The sequence below is a fragment of the Arvicola amphibius genome, chromosome 6 (assembly GCF_903992535.2).
Source record: "Arvicola amphibius chromosome 6, mArvAmp1.2, whole genome shotgun sequence".
Classification (NCBI taxonomy): Eukaryota; Metazoa; Chordata; class Mammalia; order Rodentia; family Cricetidae; genus Arvicola; species Arvicola amphibius.
The window spans coordinates 37,014,417-37,036,017 of record NC_052052.2 but is presented as its reverse complement, the minus strand read 5'-3'; the positions used below and the strand labels follow the sequence as shown (position 1 = coordinate 37,036,017).

The window sequence follows — 21,601 nt, the reverse complement described above, 5'->3', positions numbered from 1 at the left end:
AAGGGGTTATTTAAAGGCGTATCGGTGACTCACCAGTGACTCACCTCCCCTTCCCCTTCAGCCATTAACTATCTACGGATCCTCAGAGTGGGATCCTGGGGGCAGGGGGACTGGAGCCTTGCTGCCATTAAATCCCTATGAGGAAAGGTGGGGCCACACACTCTACTCTTCTTCTAGCACTCATACTTTCTGCCCCCTTTTCTACAGTGCTCCCTGAGTCCTGGAGGGAGCCGTGTAAATGTTCCACTTAGGACTGAGCGCTCAGCAGTCAGTTCTTCCTAGCCCTTTGATGAGTTATAATTCTCTGCTATAACTATAGCTGACTACATAAAGGAGTTCTGTTGACCACAGCAGATACGTGTTTAGAAGGGAGTTTGACAGGCCATGACATGCCTTTAGAAAAGTTACAGTGTGGCTTTCCACCAGGGCCTGTGGTCTCTCCAGTCACAGGCTTTCGACCAGGTAGGTTTACAGGATAATTGTAAACGCCCTCCTTGGGAGCAGGCCTCAGTCCTGTCAGAAAGCGGCTGGTTCCTCCCATAACAGTCATGCCACTATTGCACCAATGAGCACATCTTGCCCTTGGCAGGTCAGCCGTGTGACAGGCAGGGTCTGTGGCTGAATAAGTCTTTTAATAACAATTCTCCCACAGTGTTCTGCATACCATCTTGTGGTACTATGAAAGCTAGCCAACAGAATGACAGCTTGATTTCTCTTTGTTCATAACCAACCAAAATATAGGGTGTCTTCAGCAACAGGGTCTTATCATGTAGTTCTGGTGGGCAACCAAGCCGTGGCAATAAATGCCTTGTATTGTTTGGAGGAAATCGGGGACCTCTCTGTCCATCAACTCATGGGTAAGCAGCTCAGCCTTGGCACTAGGATTTTTATTTAATAGCCTTTGGCTTCTGGGAGTCACTTTATCGGCCACGCAAGGTACCTCTGTTCAAATTCTTTTTTTCTATTCACACTTGTATTTAGTGTGTGTTAAATATATTCTCATACCATCCTTCCCCTCCCTTCCCTTCTCCTTCTATCCTCCTCCCGTTGGTCTACTTTGTCTCCTTAGACAGATTAACGTCTACTTTCAAGTACTACATAAATGAGTTCATAGATACATAGATGGGTAATTTTATTTATCTCTATAAAATCTAGGAACCACAAATGAGAGAAGGCAGGCAATATTTGTTTTTTTTTTTTTCTGCTATTGGCTTAATCTGAGTTGATTTTCTAAAACATCTTCCTTGAAAGCCAAGCTAAAAATTTAGTCTTTATCAAAAATGTAATTAGAAGCATTAAATTATTCAAAGAGTAGCACAGATTTAACTTTAAAATGATCAGTCCTTTGCCCAGTAAGGAGACTAAACTAGAGTAAGAGACATTACAACTCGGAGTTAGGAAGATTAGTGCTATGTGAACTGTTCTCCAGAGAGAACAGTTGAAAGTCCAGGTGCCCGGGAGGAGAAAGGGGAGGAAAAGGACCCAAAGGGGAAGCTAGATTGTCTGAGGTGTGAAGCTAAATGCGTGCCTCTGCCCCTGGGCTCCTTCGGTAGATGTCGATCCGAGGTCCTCAGCAGGCTGGCTGGCTTCTGCAGTGGCAGAAGAGCGCTCGGGGATTACTGGTGCCCTTGTTGAAGTCATCCCTGCAGTGACAGACTGCCTGTTCCTCAAATAGATGTCATGCATGAGAACAGAAAGCAAAACAGAACAGATAATCAGCGGCTCTTCTGTCACCACGCAGAGCAGGGCCCACAAGCATCCCCTGAGCTCCTGGAACACCGTGTCCCTTTGCATTCTGGAAGATAATTGCAGTGTAGTCGTGACCAAAACGAAAAGTCCATTTTTAACCACAGCCTCTTGATCACCCCATCCAGATGAAGAAGGCCAGATTCTCTGTGGCCCAATTCCTGGATCTGCAAGGCTCAAAAAAGAAGGGCTGTAAAGGAAAGCGTGGAGGCAGTCCACAAGTCTTGTTTATATCTAATATGCCTAATGTGTCTGTTGGAAGAGAGGGCCCAAAGCTCAAGACCACATCTGGTGACCAGAGGGGTCCTGTCTAAGAGGGTAAGCTGTAGCCAGCAGTACAATGGTTGGGTATTCAGGAGCCATGGGAACACAATTTGACGATGCTCCTGTGGGCCACAGATAAGATCCAGTCCAACCTCAGCAGGCTGAGAAAGATCTGACCGAAGAGGAGGTATGAGAGCCACCTAGCAAGTAGAAAGAAAATCAGGTAGCCTGTGTTTACAAACGCTGTAGCTTCCCCATGGTCAATCTCAAGTGATTATTATTCTAGTTACTCCAGTAATGACATTTATTATTTTTAACTTTGTAGAATTTACAATGACTTGACTATTCCATCTCTCTGCTAAAAGCTGTGATGCAGTCATTCTCCAGCATATGCCTTTGTTTTCAATTGCATTTAGACCACAGATTTTGTGATTCTTTCTGAGGTCCTTGTTAGAACATAAGCAGACTACACTTACCTGCTTGTGCCACTAGGTGGTGCACACATATATTAGTCAATTGTGGGATAATAGGGTTTATTAACAGAAGAGAATTAATTCGTCACCACAGAGGGGATATAGACAGCAGAAGCTACAGAGGTCGGGGAGAGGGGGAGAGGGGAAGAAGGGACGCATTCACAGAAGAGAAAGGTTTTTTTGTTGTTGTTTTGTTTGGTTTGGTTTTTTTTTTTTTTTTTTTTTTTGCTAACCGAAGAATAGTGAAGCAAAGCCATAAAAGTAGGAAGCCTGGAAGATGTGATGTGGCAGATGTAGCCTTGGGGAGGGAGGGGATGCGTGGGGTAAGAATAGACTTATTTTTCAAGATGATGGCCCCCTTATTAAAAGGTAATCCCAGAGGGAATGAGAAACTAGTTAAGTCAGTTGAACTAGATGCTATCAAACAGTCCTCGCAGGCTTTGGTTCTGGGCACTGGAAGCACAGAGATGAAATGGATGGCTCCGCCATCAAGTAAGGAGCTCATACGATAGACAGACACAGAAATAACTATTAAGCCAGCATGGTACAAGAGATAGATTTACAGTGTACATTGGAGGAACAAAGCAGAAAGTACTTATTCTGCCAAAGAAAGGGGAGAAGGGAGCTAGGCATGGGAGTTAGTGGACAGAGAGACTTCACAGAGGACTCGAGAAGTCCTAACAGACCTGGCGGAAAGAGCAACATAAACACAGGCGTGGGGGTTGGAAGGATGCTGTGGATTCGGGGATTAGCTCAGGGAGCTCAGCAAGTGCTTACTGAGTGCTCCTCTGCAGAGTGGAGCCGGGTAACTAAGGCGAATGGTAGTTCTGAGCCTGTAAGACATCTCTTGTCCATTGAGGAAGATTCACGCAGACGCTAAAATTGCAATGGGGCAGTACAGCATGCAAAATGTGAGGTCTTATGAGTTCTGGCTCCACCCTTGAACCTCAGTCACGGAACCAAGTTTGCTGAGAGAATTCTGCATAAGAAAGGGGGAGCCCACAAGTACAGCACCTGGTTGCATTTGACTTGAAGTCTCTCTTGGTCTTTTTAAAGTTCTGAAGTTCGTAGCCAGAAACAGCCAGTTATAGAACACCACACACAGGAGCCAGGACACGTACCCAGGTGTGTCTGACTCTTGCCAGATTTTTCTTCTCATTCTTCTCTACTGGATCCCAAGCACAGAGTCGCCATTTAGCAATCGTTCTTAAGAAGGGATTAGAAACTTTTGGGATAAATAGGCTTTTTTTTTTTTCTAATTGTGACCATCATGAAAATAAACCTACAGAAGAAAGGAGGCTACTGGATCCTTCTCCTACATGAGCAGAGTGCCAGGCTGTGCAGGTTGGCTTGGGAAAAGGCAGTTTGAGCCAATCTTCGCTCTGCTAGGTTCCACATTGGGGGAAAGAGGCCATCTGGCTCCAGCGTTCCCCCTCACTGGCATGTATAAGTCTGTATTTCATTTCAGCGTGAGAACTCATGCTCGCTACATAGATCAGTGACATCTTGGAGATGCATTGTTTGCTTGAAGTCAACTGGAATGAGTTATGAGCTGGCAGGAAAATGGGGATGTGTTACAGAGCAGGCCTCAAAGGGATACAGACTTGCCTGTAGATCCATGAGAAGTCAGAAACAACCAGTAGAGAAATCTTCAAGCAATTTTGGTTGTAGCAGATCAAAGTTGAATGCCTGAGGAGGACACCCCGAGGACAAGGAAATTCGCGAACAGGTCCCCAGGGGGAAAACATGGACAGAGGAATTGAGAACCTTTAGCCTGGAGAAACAGACACAGACAGATGTTACTATGGCTGAGACAACAGAAATCAGTGGTGCTGCTGTGGGCACCTCACTCTGTTCAGAGGAGAGCTGAACAGAAGTAAGTAAGAAGTAGGGAGTTACTTGTCAAGGAAAAAGGTAGAAAAGAAATAGTTCATAGAACTAGGTGTGGGAAGGGAACATTGAAGCAAATGAAAAGACTCCTAAGCGCCTAGTATTGATTCTGTGCAAATGGGAGAGGCAGCCTGTGTGGCCAAGGGTTGGATGTCCTGTAATAAAAGCCCCCCCCACTGAACTAAATAGATCATCTTACTCATAACCTATTATGAATTATGATTGCCATAAATAGACTCTAGAAATAGGATTGGAACCAGCATGGTCTTGCCAGTTAGTGAAGGTGCGGTTGTGAGCATTTGCTTCCAGGCTTTGAATGTAAGTACTCATCCTTCCGCTGGGCAGTACTCACCCAGTAGGCCTGCCGTGAGTCTGAAATAATATCTTAAAGCCCCTAGCACTTCCCATGCCTTGCCTTCACTCTGCACTAGTCAAGAGAACATTGCTGACTTCAGTTCTGCTTAAGCTCAACTTCAGGAAGCCATTCTTGGAAAGTGGCAAGATATAGAGGTCAGGTAGAATCAGACAAGGGGTCACTGGAGAAAATGCCAGGGATGAGAAGTTCCTGCAGTATGAAGCCTAAAACCAAAGTTGTGTGACCCTTTAAAGAAGATGGAATTATCTATCTTCAGTATTTTTCCTAGAAATGAGAAGGAGCAGTTGGGCAGTGGTGGCGCACACCTTTAATTCCAGCACTTGGGAGGCAGAAGCAGGTGGATCTCTGTGAGTTTAAGGCCAGCCTGGTCTACAGAGCAAGTTCTAGGACAGGCTCCAAAGCTACAGAGAAACCATGTCTTGAAAAATGACGAGGGAGGGGAGAGAAAAAGAGAGACACAGAGACAGAGAGAGACAAAGAGAGAGAGAGGAGCTCAGTAGGAAGACTGGGGCTTAGAGAACCCTGATGTCAGTCTTTAAGGAAAGCTGTTTACCATGGTCCCAGTGTGAACTTTCTACACCATTTCTCTGCTCTCACCGTGTCCAGTTCAACACACAGCTTCCTAGGGGTCGGGGAGCTGTACGAGATGACAGCCCTACAGAGATGTTGATCATCTTAGGTACACACACAAAGTCCAAACACAAGGACCCTCATTCGTATAATGTAGTGTACTTGATGACCAGCTTTCTGATTGGATATACATGAACAAAGAGGTAGGGATCACACTGGAGAAGGAATGCTCAGATCATCATCGGCAACTGCCACTGTTGGGATGATGTAAGTGTTCTCAAGTATTGAGCCCACACAAGTACCTGGGAGGCAGGTTGCTCAAGGCAAAGAAGGGTGCCAGTATATGAGTTAATCAACTGGTGCAAACACTTCAAAGCAAAGAGAAACTTAAGGGCATGGAGTCCAGCGGAATGCGCCCGTATGGGGGACTGGAATGGGCCTTTTCTCTGTGTCCTTTGGTAAACCACATTCTTTCCATGCCTTAAAAAAAAAAAAAAAAAAAAAACTACGTTATGGGCTTATCTAGATGTCAAAAGAGGCTATCTGTTCTGCCTTGTCTGTTAGGGTTGTAGACCCCTCAGCACAATCATGTCCCATACAATGCACACTGCTCTGTGTGTCCAAACTTCGTCTTGCGTTTCTCCCCTGCCCTGCTAGGCACAGGTTTGGCCATGGTGCAAATCAGTGCCCTCAGTCCTCACTGTGTGTTTTCTCTTGCAGCAACAGCGGCAGCTTGACCTCCTGACAATAACCAGCCCTGGTGAGTAGGTGCAGAGCACCTTTCTGCTTATTGTTTACTCTGAATCACGGCTTGCAGCCTCTCCACATGCGAGCCCCGCCCTCCGCTCGCTTCCGGAATGAAAGCAGCAATTCTTACTTGTTAATGACCTTCCTCTGCAGACCACTTTCCTTTCCCTCCCAGCTCTGTGCTGCCTCCAGTTGACTGAAGGTGACAGGGCCACAGAGCTGGGTGACAAGTGCACACTCTCTGGGAGTGAAGTTCTTTCCCAAATCACCCTTGGACTCACATATCAAGAAATGATTCTGGTCTCCTGGGAATGCCTTTTAAAGTTGTGGGAAATGGAGAAAGCTACCTACCAGGTGCTACAGAATGTAGGGATGATGGCTCATGAGCAAGAGCCAATCCCTGAGGTGATAGGGTTTGGTCACTGGCTGGTCTGAGGGTCAAAGTGGCTTTTGTTTCTCTCCATTAAGGGAGACTCAAAACAAACCCGTGGCTGTGGGACCAGAGGCCTTTACCTTCCCTGAGGTTTCTCTAGCCCAATGAGAGGCTGAGCAGTTTAGCGATAGCAGGAAACTATCTCACTTTGGTTTGGAAAGTCAAGGTTAAACTGAGCTAGAGAAACATTTTTTTAACTAGTGCCAAGAGAGATTGTGAGCATTTGTGAGTGGTCTGCACCCATGGGTGAAATCAAAAATATTTAAGAGCCCTAGTGACCAGCTCCTGTGCCAAATATTAACACTTTGGTCACTGAACTGTGAAGGGATGGGCTCCTAGGGAAGGAGCTAGTGTGGCAGAGTGGTCATATGTAAGGGGGTAGCTCGGGAATCACTCTCAATAAATGTGGAGATATTCAATATTTTAGTAGCCAACGTGGACAGCTATGTTGGCCCCACCTTCCACCAGGTCGCTATACTTGGGGAAAAAGCTACCGTTTTTTTGTGGTAGCAAAAAGCCTGAAAAATTGCACTCAGCAGGCAGAATCCTGGCACAAGGATTAGTTACCTGGTATACGTATAGTACAATAAGGACGGGTGTAAGGTGCATTTACCCACGTCGGGGGACGTTTCCATGTGATGCAGCCCTTTGAACCTGAGGCAGGAGAAGAGTGACTGTAGAAATCGTTGTTGTTGTTGTTGAGACTGAGTCTCACGCCGTCGACTGGTCTTGAAATTTTTGTTTTGCTAAGAATGACCTTGAACTACTGATTATCCTCCTGATTCCACCTTCCTAATGCTGATGTTACAAGTGTGGCTACCGTGCCTGGGTGGAAACCATTGAAAACTGTTTCATATGTCCTAGAGAATGAACTACATTCTGGACTTGTAAGATGAACATTTTTAGAAGTCCCGTAGCTAAACTGGGGTGCTAAACTGGAGTTGCTCACTTGAGGGACCTGCCACTTCCTCCTCACTAACATAAAGCTGATGGTCTTTGTCCTATTTAGTGACGCGCCTGTTTGTAAGAGGGTGCACTACCCAGACTGAATGTCTCTATATCACATCTTGTCACATTCTGGCATGATGCCTACGTATATATTAGAAAGGGTTCTAGATCTGTCTTCAGTTGTTTTAGAATGACATTTTAGACTAGTGAACTGGCTTTCTTTTGTGCTAACTTTGACTGCTCCTAATTGCTACTACAGAGATTTAAACAGAGTACTTGTGTATGCCCAGTATGCTCCTTTTAGACAGCTGTGGGACTGCAAGTGTCTCCGCCCTGCCAGAGTTTGAGTGGTTTATAATTATCCCTCCTCCTAGACGAAAACAGAATATCTTCTAGGTCAGCGCTTGCCAAGGTGGGCTCTGCTTTCATGTTGTGAGATGCTGTTCTGTTGATCTCTTGGTAGCACAGGGAGCGCTTCGGCAACCGCAGGTTCCCCAGGGTGCAGACTGGACTCCAGTGGGCCAGACAGATATCACCCATGGGTGCTTTGTCTGGGAAAGACTGGTAAGCACCGTTGGATCAGGGCTTATAAGAAGGACTCTATTCCATGTCGAAAACACTCACATTATCTGTCTCTGCCTATCAAATTCACTCCAATTCCCTGCATTCCCAGAAGCTTCAGCCACTAGCATCGGGCTTGCTGCCTCTCTGGGGCAGTGAGCATGCTCTTACTTCTGGGTACTCCTCGTCAGACCACCCAGAGCTCAGATCTGCAGTTTGGTGCTGCCATTCTGAGCAGACCAGAGGCCTTCTGAAACTCAGATTTGGAACTTGGAAATGTTAACAATGCATGCTGTATGTTTTTCAAAGTTATATATCTGTGTTATGAGTAATTCCCAATATAAAGAAACACATAGAGATTTAATCCTATCAGCACTATGCCATTTATGCCAGAGTTCCTATTGTTAAAAACAGATGCAATTGAAACTTTTTGGTATTTTTCCTTAATTCTCTCTCTCTCATCCTATAAGTAACCACTGTTATGTATGCAATATTTCCCAATATCTATGCACAAAAAAAACTATTGTGTTACCAGTTCCTCTAAATCTCACACTGAAAAAAACCCATATCTCGTTACCTTTTCCATACTCATTATAATATACAGATCCATTCACGGTGATACACAAGGTCTGGTGTACTCGTTTTAATTGCTGTATGGTGGTCCACATACCATGGAGTTAAAACTTTTCCATTTGATAATAATTTCAAGTATTTATACCTTTTTCTGATCACATGGAATGGTACTAAAGACAGTTGTGCTTATCTCCTTGGGACATATCACCCAAGAGAGGAATTAATAATTATATACATCAGATTTGCCACGTAACAAGCAACTGTTCTCCAGTTCCGGAAATCTACTCTTCCAACAGCAGAGTCTAAGAGCTTTCCTTTTTTGGATTCCTCAACACTCAGATGTATCAGACACAAATTTTGCCAATCGGCATAATGAGCATAAAATGGTGCCCCGGCCTTGCTGTTGTGTGTGTCCCTGATTGGTGGTAGGGTAGATTATCGTCTTTATATGTTCATTGCATTGCTGCTTTGACGTCTATGGCTTGATTTTTCGTATCCTTTGGTACAGACTGTGGTGTCATCTCTATCTTACTTGACTCAGAATTCATTATTCTGAATATTTCCATTATTCTCACTGCAAACGTCCCAGAATGTGCCTTGTACTTTCTCATTGCTGCTGCTGCTCATGACATGTTGTCATATGTGGAAAATTTCTTAAGTTTAATGTTATGTTTGTTAATTTCTTGCTGTAAGAGCTTTGCTTTGTGTGAAATCCTTTCCAACCGGTTATAACATTTTCCTAAGTCAGGTGTGATGGTTTCCACCTGTAACCCCAACATTCTCGAGGCTGGGGTGGGAGGATTGCAGCAGACTCAAAGCCAGGCTGGGCTATGGAATGAGGCCGTCTCCAAAACAAACTTGTAACAAAGACATATACATTTGCATAGCCTTTAATCCCAGCACTCAGTAGGCAGAGGCACTGTGAGTTGGAGGCTGGTTCCAGGCCAGCCAGGGCTACACAGTGAAGCTACCCTGTCACAAACAAACAAATAGCATGTGTGTGCCTGTGTGTGTGTACCTCTAATACCGGAGAATTTCTTGTGTTCTATCTGAGCCATTACTTTGTCTCAACAATGACTATTCTTTGTATACTAATCTTTGTATACAATATCAGCCAGGAATTTCATTAATTTTTAATTTACATATGAATAACTCATTGTCTCGGACCCATATGACAACCAGCCCTCCTTTCCCAATCTTGTGACAATTATACCTCCATTACATTAGTTTTCCTACATGCAGAATCTATTTCTGAGCTCTGTTCTATGTGTCTTACTCTTTGCCAACTCTCCAATGTTGGTAAATAATTTCAAATTTAATATTATCGTTGTAATTGATTGGAAGACATATTTCCACTTTTCCCTTTTATCCTTACCTTTTGAAGGTTATAATTATAGATTTTAAAGTGTACTACACAATCCATTGGTGAACCAATGAAACATTTCATCTGATAAAGGCACTTGCCACATAAGTCTGAAAACCTGAGTTTGATCCCTGAAACATATGTGTCCTGCCTGGTTCTTAAGTCAACTTGACACAAGTTAGAATCATCTGAGCAGAGAGACCCTCAATTGAGAAAAAGCCTCCCTAAGACTGGGCTATAGACAAGCCTGGAGAGCATTTTCTTAACTAGTGGTCAATGTAAGAGGGTACATTGTATGGTGGTCCTAGGTGCTATAAGAAAGCTGGTTGAGCGAGCCAATAGGCAGCACCCCTCCATGGCCTCTGCATCAGCTCCTACATTCAGGTCCCTGCCTGGTTGGAGTTCCTACTTTGGCTTCCCTCAATGGACTATGTTTCAGGATGTGTAACCCAGATAAATCCTTTCCTCCCCAAGTTGCTTCTGGCCATGAGGTTTCATCACAGCAATGGTAATCCTGAAACACTATGTAAGGCAGAAGGACAGAACCCACACCACAAAGTTGTCCTCTGGTCTTCACACGTGCACTCTGACACATATGCTCATGTACTCATCAATGATAGATAAAAGTAATATATTTATATGTATAATAATTCAAATATAATAGCAACTTGAGTATATTTCTTTTTCCATAGTTGTGCTTCCTCAACCATGTAATTTCTTTGACCTATCCTTTAAAAAAAAACTTTTAAAACCTTACTAGGAATTGAACCCAGAGGCTGCAGCATTACTAAGCAAGCAGCTTCCTCTAAGTTACACCCCCTGCCCTCTTTTTCCCTTTTAACTTTTTATTTTGAGCCGGGGTCTCATCAAGTCATTCAGGCTGGCCTTGAACTCATTCTATGGCCCAAACAAACCTTGATTTTTTTAACCTTAAGCTTGACCTCCTGAGAAGCCTTCCTGCCTTTTGCTTTCTATTTTTTCTTGAAGTTTGATATGTTACCTGCTCTCTCTGTTTCCTCTGCAGATCTGGCTGCTATAGATTTTCTTTCTGGCCTTAGCTGATCACCCTGTGGCTATATACTATTCCTTTCCTTACAAACTCCAGTCCTTCAGAATTCCTTTCATCTTCCATCAGACGAATTCCTTGGTAGGTCTTCGCCATCTACTGCACACCGCCCAGTCACCGCCTCATCATTTTTGTTTAGACTTTTAACTTTTAACCTTTTATGAAAAGAGAAAAAATGTGCTGTTAGGGTTAGCCACTGGCTTCTCCCACGCGGTTTATGAGTTTCTGTGCTCTCCTGTATATTGTGCTGCAAGCCTTCCCTGTGCGGCTGCTCAAAGCACAGCTGTAATCGCTGTTCTAATGAGCGTCCCTGGGCAAGCCTATTGATCAGTACTATCCTTCCTTTGGCTTCTCCCTAGGGTGATAATTTGTCTAGATATGACTTCTAATTTGAGGAGTTTCCCCCAGCACTTTGACGATTTTGTTCACTGTCTCTCCATGTTAAAGTTGCTGATGAGAAGTCTGCTGTTATATAATTTAAGGAACCTATTTTTCTTGGGTAGGTTTCAAGATTCATTTTTAATGTTAATGGTCTGGGACTTTTTTTATTCATGTGTCTGGGACTGAGTTTATTTTTATTTATCCTGTAGTTTCCACCAAAAAAAAAAAAAAAAAAAAAAAAAAAAAAAAAAAAAAAAAAAAAAAAAAACCTATGCCTTCTTTTAGCTTTGGAAAACTTTTAGCAAATCATACCTTCTAATAGTTCCCTTCCCCACCATTCCTCTGATGCTCTGCTTTGAGAATTCTCATTAAACAAAAGTTGGATTTTATCGAGTGCCTCTCATTGTTCCTAATTGTGGTCCCTAGAATGTGAAATGTCCCCTGAGGTTTTGGTGTTTGAATACTTGGTCTGCAGTTGGTGGCACTCTTTGGGGAGGCTTAGGAGGTGGGACCTTGCTGTAGGAAGGCTGTGGGACAGACTGTGAGGATTCAAAGTCTCCTTTTATTTCCAGTTTGCTCTGGCTACATCAAACCTGTGGTTGAGGATGCAAGCCACTTGCAGCTATGTCTCCCCACCATTTAACTTCTATCTGTCCCTCGGGAGCCTTGACCGCAAATAAACTCCTCCTCCCGCTAGCTGCTTTTTTGTCATGGTATTTTTGTCACACAGTGGCAAAGACATTAATTCGGTTTTCATCACTTTACTCCAATGTCACTGAGCTCCTTGCAAGCAACTTTAAAAGAAAAAAATTCACTTTTTAGCATATCTAGTTTAGATTTTTGTTCCTCTCTTGAAATACTTTAATAACTATGCATTTCCCATTTTCAGTGATTCTACCTTTGTTCATATCCACCTGTTCTTGTTTTATTTCTGCCTGTTCTGTTCTGTAACTTCTATGCTGTTTTAAAGTTGTTGTTAGTTTCTCAGAACCTACTCAACATGCTTATTTTAAAATCTTTGTTCTACAAAATCAGTTGCATCTGGAGGAAATTCAAATTCCAATTGTTGTTTTTTCTGTAGCATCTTTTTTAGCATTTTATTTTTTCAATTATTTTGAAACTTTAATTTGGATGATCCCTTGGGAAAGGAAGTTTTCTAGTTTCTTCTCTCCACTTCCGCTGTCCTCACTTCTCCGTCCGTGACATTTTCTGTAAGTTTCCCCCACACACACACACATCTTCCGAGTAGGACCTGAGGGATATAGCAGATGCAAAGACAAAAAGTTGGGGAACAATTCCAGTTCCAGAATTGTTCTCTCTCACCTTTCCCAGGCCTGAGGTGCATAGGCACCCTCTCTGGAGAGTTCCACAGCAACCATCTTTACTTGGCTCTTTCCATCACAGGAGAGTCCCACTCACGATCTAAGCCAAAGTTCGTCTCTGATTTCCATCTGCTACAGGCCGTGTTGTCTCTCTCATCCCCAGGAGGCAAAGTCTTACCTGTTCCCCTACTTCTCCATCTGGATCTCAGCAAGCCGCTGACCCCAGAGCCCTTCGCCTCGCTGCACTTTGCACACCTCAGCACTGCAGAGGTGTGCCTCTCACAACGGAGTGTCACTGTGCATTTGCTGCTCCTTCGTGTGTTCTCAAATATATCCAATATCCAGTATGACAAAAAGCGAGGCGTTTATTCAAGCATGGACTCATTTTGTCGTTTGACTCGGGAGTCCAGCTGTAATTTCCTTTTTACTTCTTAGGAAGTGCATTCTTTATAGGATCCTCTGTGAGAAGATAAGGAAGTATTGTTTTGCTAAATGAAACATTTAACAGGTTTCGGAAACATTACTTTTGTATATGAACATACAAATACAAAGGTAATTTTCAAATGAAATTAGAATATACTGTATAGACCCTCTTTATTTGAGTGGTGTGAACTTCCTATGTTATCACATATTTTCTGAGAAACTCACAAAGTTGAAAGTCATGCCATAATATTTTAATTTTCTATTGCCTATTACTTAGTCAATTATTTAATTGTATATGGCACCACATGGAATTTATCTATTATTTATTTATTTGCAGACTACCAGGGATTGATCCTGGGGCCCCAAGCATGGTAGAAATGCCCTCTATCACTGACCTGTAGCCCAAGCTCTTTTTCATGTTTTTATTCTGTATTTTGAAACGGGATCTTACGAAGTGATGTGGGCTATCATAAACTCGTTCCATGACCCACGCTGCCTTTGAATTTGTAATCCTCCTGCCTCAGTCTCCAGAACAACCATATATAAAGATTGTGTGTACCTCTCTGGTTATTCCTTTAAGGGAATTCCTAGAATAAGAATTATTGAGAAAAAGTTTAGCACCAAGCAGGCTCTCACAGAGGGACCAATTCCTAGCCTGGTGGCAAGCACCAGGCGTTGGTGTGGGAAAAAAAGCCTCAGACAGGAGTATTTTTTTTTTTTTTACATTTCCAGTTACAATGTATAGATATGGCATTTCTCAGTGGTCAGAGGTAGATTTTTCAACTATTAGCAATTGGAAGCTATTCATCTCATGCAAAAATAATAGGTGCCAGGGGTATATGAGGGATTGCTAGATGACGCTGCAAACGCTTGCCTCGCTGGCCTCCATGCAGAGAGATCGGCAGTGATGCTGAGCTGTGGATCTACCCTTATCAACTCTTAGAAGTGGCCACTTCTGCCCAAATTTCCTTTAAGAGAACAAGTCACCTGACCATTTCTAAACTCAACAGGGTACAGGTATATATAATCTTCCTACTGAGCAGGGCACACCCACAAGGGCAGCTAGAATATTTAGACTTGACTAATATACTTTGTCACACTTCTCCAAAGATTTTAATATTTCAGCAGTCACATTAAATGTGCTGGGCATGGATTTGTAAAGGAAGGCTTTATGGAGAGAATAAGTCACATGTTACGAATTTCATCCCCTTGCATGGTGTTGTGTATGCTGACAGTTATGCACTCGTCATCTCCTTCCAGATTGTCATCAAAAGCCACATATCAAACTCATGGTCACTACCTGTTTCCCCTTTACCCCATACCTTAGCAAACAGCAATGTGCTTCCTGTCTCTAGGACTTGCCCATTTTGCGTACTTCAGATCAATGGTATCATAGCATAGATGGTCTTTGTGACTGGTTTTTCTTTGTTACCTGGTGTAGTATCTCCAAATTTCACCCAGGTTGTAGTGTGTATCAGAACCTCATTGCTTTTTGTTGCTGCATAATGTTTCATTTTAAGTTCATCCACAGTTTACCCATTCATTCGTTGATGGGAATGTTGAGTCGTTTCCGTTTGAGGCTGCTTTAAGTAATCTTCTATAAACATTTGTGTCAGGAACTCAGACTTTCAGTTCTTTTGAGCCTGTACCTGTGAATGGAATCACTGCTCATATACTAAACTTGAGGAGATTTTTGAGAAGCTGACAAAACAGTTTTACAAATTACTTGTATTATTTTACATCCCCAGCTGTAGCAGAGGACAATTCCATATTTTTCCACATTGTCCCCAACATGTATTAGTGTCTTTTCTATTATTGTCATTCTTGTAAGCATAAAATAATGCCTTGTGGTGATTTAAACATGTGTTTTATTAGTGTCTAATAATGGGCTACATTTTCATTATAAACTATATATATAGCTTCCTTGCGGAAATAGCTATGCTATTTGCTCTTCCCCACTTTAATTGGATTATGTGTCCCACTTTATTAGTGAGTTGTTGGATTTTAGTATATTTCTGCATATGTGGATTATGGAGACACCTTTATCAGATTTAAGATATGAAGCTATTTTTTTTTACATTCTGTGTTTTTATTTTTACTTTCTCAATAGTTTTCTTTGAAATATTGTTTTTGTTGCTGCTTTAATGCAGACCAAACTATTACTTTTCATGAGTGTGTGGAAGTGGTAGATCTATCTATCTATCTATCTATATCTATATATGTTCATATTTATATATTCCTGTGAGTATATGCATGTATGTATGCATGTGCATATGGAGGCCGGAAGTCAGTGTCAGATTTCTTTCTTAGCCTCTCTATACCTTAGTTTCCAAAACAATCTCTTGCTGAGCTTGTAGCTCATTGGTTGGCCATGCTGGCTGGCTGGCCAATGAGCTCCAGAAATCTTCCTCTTCCCACTCCTATCATCCCCTGCATCCGGCACTGGGATTTTGGATACAAGCCACCTTACTTGCTTTGACTGGGTCCTGGGATCCAAACTCAAGTCCTCATGCTTACATGGCAGCTACTAACCCACTGAGCCCTTGCCCTGTTTCTAGTCTTCATTTTATTGCTTGTACTTTTTGTGTTATATCTAAGAGAACACCAACAAACACAAGGTCATGGGGATGTAGTCTTACATTTTATTCTAAGTGGTTTGTATATGTTTTGGTATCTAACCCACTTTGAGTTACTGTAAATATAAAGGAGGAGTCTATAATATTCGCTCTTTTGCATGTAGGTATCTGCTTTCCTCAGCACCGTTTGCTGAAGGTTATGAGTTCTCCGTTGAATTTTCTTATAACTCTTGTCATATGCCATAACTTTCAATGATATATACTTAAAAAGGGGCATTTCAGAAATGGCTGCTCAAAGACAAAATTTATATTAATCCCTTTGTGGGTATTTGTACGCAGTTCTCCCCACAACCCTATGAGGCAGGTGGAGTCTTCCAGTTTTGCAGGTGGATAAACGAAGCTGCTATGAGACAGATGAATTGTACACATGAATACAGGTAATGATTATGTCAGGACGAAGTCTAAACTATGTGATTCTAGATCCTTTCCCACTTGAAACACAGCTGTACATCCAGGCTGTAATTAGTCCCCAGTCTTCTTTCTCAGACAGAAGGCCAGCATACTGATTTTGATAGGGACAAGGAAAGTCTACACTGCCAAGGACATCATAGTCATAGGGGCTTCCTCACTAGCTAGGCTATACCCTGGAGAGACATTTGATGTCATATAGATCATAGAAATACCCAGGAGAAAAATGACCACAAAGTTCTTTTTGCTTTCATAAGTTTGTTAAAAATAATATCATGTTAAATATTGATGAGCCCAACCTGAAGGCCACTACATGACAACTTTGGGGTTTGTCTCCAACTCAAGTCCCTTACATGTAAACTCAGCCCTTTTGAAGAACAAAGAACTGTGACATTTCTAGCTGCTCTCACTGTGGAGCCAGTTTCTGAGCCACAGACCTCTGAAGATGAGCAGACAACATAGTGGACCACAGAGGAGATGTTTTTAAAAATGCATGCATATCATTAAAAACGACTTCAAGAACATTTTAGAGAAGAAAAATAAATTACTCCTAATCCACAGCCCTAGAACAATACAAGGCCTAATTCTATTTTACATTTTCCTTTTCAGCTCTTGTCTCTATGCAGAGACATATTTACATAATTGCAATCACAGTAAGTTTTCATATACATCTTTTTTCACTTAGCATTATTTTTCATAAACAATCTTCATGTTGCTATGTATTTTACAAACTTACCATCTTTTTATAACCATTTTCTCTGTTTAAAAGAAATGTACATGTCCATGGTACAAAATCCAAGAAACACAGAACTGCTACAAAGGCAGAAATATCAGCTATTTCCCCAGAGCAATAACTACTAAATATTTTAAGGTAGTAACTTCTTTTCTTATTTTCTGTACAAATTTACATAGATGAGATCATATGGAATATAAAACGTTATCTTGACTTTTTAATTAGTACAACAAGGTAAATAACTTTCTCATGCTAGTAATGTTGGATACTTAACTTGATTCTAGTTCCTCAAACTTTTGAATAATTTCTAAATTCATGTATATACCTGTCTCTATTTTAGACTATGGCCCTAACATAGATTACTAGGGATGAAACTACGAGATCCATGAGAATTCAATGAGCATGTCAAAGAAATGCATATTTTAAATGATCTACTACTTCCATCTCTATATGGTATCCTGATTTATCAAACAAGTGCCATTTTCACCCACTGTGTTACTTGCTGACATTTTATTCTTATAAGCAATTTTACCCTGATAGGTGCTCATGAGACCTCTCTCTGAAGATTGATAGGCAGTTAATTACGGCTGGGAGACGGGGAGATACTTTCTTCGGTGGTATAAACACTAGTAGGTTGCTCAGGTCCCTGTATGTGACCTTTCCTCACCCATGCTCACATAAACAACTCTAACTAAACTCATTGGGCCTCCAAAACCAAAACAAGACATGAAAGTAAAAGGGGGGCAGGCTGCTTAGAGAAAATGGATCAGGGAGAATGGGAAAGGAATAAGAGAAGGCATCACGGGGTAAATGTATTCAAAATACCTTGCATAGGTGCATGGAGATGTCGTAATGAAACCAATTATGTATAATTAGTATATAACAAAAGTAAGTTAAATAAAATCTTGCCTCTTTTGCATACCTTTTTATACAAATTACTTCAGAAGTGCAATTATTGGGCCTAAGAACATTAATGTTTATGGAATTATTGAGGTTTATTACCAACTCATTTTTATTTTAAAAAAGTTGTAACAATGTATACTTCCACCTCTAATCACTTATGTCCACCTTCATCTCCTATATCAATAAGAGAAAACATTAGCTTAGCTTTAAGTGTTACTCAGACTATTCAATTCATTTAAATTCCAATAATAGCTGACTGGTGGGGCATGCTTACAATCCCAGTAAATGGGACTTAGAGGCAAGAGGACCTGGAGTCCAAAGTCATTCTTGGTTATACAGTAAATGTTCTGACTGGTTTTTATGTGAACTTGACACAAGTCAAGATCACCTGGGGAAAAGAAATCTTAACCAAGAAGATGCCTGCATAGAACTGCCCTGTAAGTATGTCTGCAAGTCATTTTTTTTATTGGGGATCAATGTGGGAAGGCCCAGTTAGCTGTGGGCTCTGTCACCCCTGTGCTGGTGTCCTGAATGCTATAAGAAAGCAGGCTGAGCAAGCTACTGAGAGCAGGCCAGTAAGCACAACCTCTCCATGGCCTCTGCATCCACTCCTGCCTTCTTCCCTGATTTGAGTTCCTGTCCATACTTCCTTTGATGGAGGAAGTATAGAGAACCAAATCCTTTCCTCCCTGAATTGCTTTTGGTCATGGTGTTTATCACACCAATAAAAAAACCCAAATAAGTAAGTTTGATGCCAGTCTGAGTTCCATAAGGCCTTATTTATCTTTAAAAATTAATGTAATAACAAACTTCAAAATCTGAGAAATACAAAAGTGCTGGGAGAGGCATTTTCGTTCTTCTCATCCTTGGGGCACAAGTTGGATAATACACGTGCAGATATTTATTTGAGAAAGTCAATAACGGATGCCAGATCCCAGGACTGAACTGAGAGGGTTAAAGGTAAGTGCTCATGGGTCAAATTTTAGAATATTCACATTTGGTGGGCTGAGCTATAGAAAGGATGTGAAATGAAAATCACAATCAGAATGAGGAAGAGAGGTAGAAAGGAGCTAGGAAGACCGTGGCCATTAGACTCACTGCAGGTCCTAAGGCTAAAGAAATTAGAATTCAAGGCACAAAAACTAAAATTAAGGCACAGAAACCATGTAAGTAGAATTCTTCAATTCCAATCTAAATTAGCTTTAGCAAAAAATAGACAATTCATTGGTTCATGTAAATGAATAATCCAGAAATAAAGCTGACATTTTATGCATCTTGATATAGGGCTTAACGGACAGGGTCTGTTTTTCTTCTTCTCCTAACTCAACGTGCTCAGTGTTGAATCCATTCCCAGGCCACATGTGGTCTCGCAGTGACTGTAGCAGTTGCAAACTACATCATCCCCAATTCTACTTCAGGAGGGGAAATCAAGAAATGCTTCTCAGAAGTCCCAGCAGAATATGGTTGGCTTCATATTTTGCAACCGAGTCACTATAAACTCATTTTAAAATATTTACCTCTATTTTGTTAATTGACTGAGAGCTGGATAATAAACACTACTCCTGAAATTGAGGGATAAGATGAGGCCTGATATGGGTTAGAAATGGCAGTGACTATAGGACATTGTACAATGACTATCTGTGTAGTCTAGGTAAGCCAATAATATCTCAGATTGGCATGTCTGAGAACAGAGCATGTACAGATTCGTCCTACCACACCCTTTGTTCTGTTTGCCTTCTGTTTATCATGTTATAAGATGCCCTAATCTAAACAGGCTGGGGAGGGAGGGGTTTACATGGCTTGTGCTTACATCTGTAGGTGACATCCATCACCGAACAGGAACTCAAAACAGGAGTCTTGGAAGAATGCTGCTTGCTGCCTCAGTCTGGCTTGCTAGCTGGCTCACCCACTAACTAACCTTCTGTTTTGTTTTTAAAAGTTTTCCGAGAATTTATTTGTATCGTTTTCACACCTCACTCTCCTCCTTCCAACTTCCCCTATGCCCCACCCGTCAAATTCATGACTTCTTAAATTTTGAATATACAACCTATTGAATACACTTAGTGTTCAGTATGTACATGTGTCTAGGACTGACTATTTACAACTGGATAACCTATGGAGGAGCAGGGTACATATCTTTAGAGAAAAATGGACTTGTCCTCTCTTAAAGGCTACTAGTGCCTATAGATCTTCATCTATTGGTAAGCCTTGCAAAATTACCCCATCTACATTGGCTCATATTGATGTTGTCATTGTGTAGTTCTTGTTTAGACAACCATATTCTCGATATTTCATGGGTTTCAGCTTCCCTGTCATGTCCAGAAGACACTATCTGATAACAAGTATCCTAGTCCTCTCGCTCTTAAAACTTTCTTCCCCCTCTTTGCTATGATGTTCCCTGAGTCTTAGATGTAGGGATTGCATTGTAAATATATCAGTTACAGCTTGGCATTCCACTGTCACTTATTCTGTGCGTTTTGACCAGTTGAGGATATCTGTAATAGTTCCCATTAGCTGCAAAAAGAAAGAAAGAGGGACAGACACACACACACACACACACACACAGAGAGAGAGAGAGAGAGAGAGAGAGAGAGAGAGAGAGAGAGAGAGAGGAAGAAAAGAGACTTCTGTGAGAGTTTTACTTGCCTTTGAGAATAAAGTAAGTATTTAGAATACAGTTAGAAACTCTGTTGGTTTAGAAAATGGCAGAGGTAGGTTCTCTAGGTTCTATGACTTCTCTTACCATGGGTAGTTAGCTAAGTTTATCATATTAGACATCAGTTCTCCCATAGTGAGTGCCCTCATTCCAAGACCACCTGCTTATGGGTAGTGTTGCCTGTAGTAGGCAAGACACTCCTAAATTGACTAATAATTAAGACCCTCTTTCACAGATATGCCAATAGAGCAACCTAATAAAGACAATTACTCAGGTTTCTAGGTGGTTCTATATTGCTTCCATTAAGCTGACAATTAATGTTAAATAGGACACCCCACCCCTTGTCAATTTAAAGCAGAAGTACATTACATTTCTTTAAGTCACAACCTTTCATTCTTTGTCCCCAAGTGCTTGTGTTTATATTATAATATAAAACACAGTTCAACTTTTAAAAACTTTAAAGTCAGAAATTTAACAGCCAAAGATATCTTTTTAATTGATTTTTATTGAGCTCTACATTTTTCTCTGCTCCCCTCCCTGCCTCTCCACTACCCCCTTCAGCACTCTCCCCAAGGGCCCCATGCTCCCAATTTAATCAGGAGATCTTGTCTTTTTACTTCCCATGTAGATTAGATTTATGTAAGTCTCTCTTAGTTGCTTTTCTGTTGCAGTGCTGTAGCACCATGGCATTGCAAAGAGAATGTCAGCCAAGGCTGTACTTAGTTGAATGGTTGAGTAGAGAATTGTCTCTCAAGATGATTGCTTTGTCCATGTGGATGGCTAATTGGTACTGGTTTGGGCAGGATGCCTCTGTTCCTTGCCTCTTAGGCTTCTCTATTACAACATGAAAACTGACTTCCATCAGCATTAATAATGCAGGAAATATTAGAGTAGATATTGAAATCTAGAAAAGTCAAAAAAGTATCATCTATAATATACTATCAGTTGTATAAACCATCCCTATTTGCTAAGAGAGAAAATGTAAAGAATATGGAAGCCAGTAAATGAGAATCTTTCAGTGCATGCCAGGGACGTGGTTATCAGGATTATGATAAAGATGAAGATGGTGATGATGAAGAATATTTTCTCTTTTTTCTTTAGTTGCTTCAGATCTACTTACTTTTCTCAC

The 21,601-nt window shown here is 41.5% G+C and overlaps 1 protein-coding gene across 1 annotated transcript in view; it reads left to right on the top strand.

Annotated features, from left to right (window-relative positions):
- The window catches only part of Agbl4 (AGBL carboxypeptidase 4), a 1,010,368-nt gene that overhangs the window by 692,037 nt on the left and 296,730 nt on the right, over positions 1-21,601 (top strand). Inside the window, exon 6 of the mRNA XM_038334417.1 lies at positions 6,040-6,079. Coding sequence (XP_038190345.1) covers positions 6,040-6,079 — 40 coding nt within the window. The remainder of the gene's footprint in view (positions 1-6,039; positions 6,080-21,601) is intronic.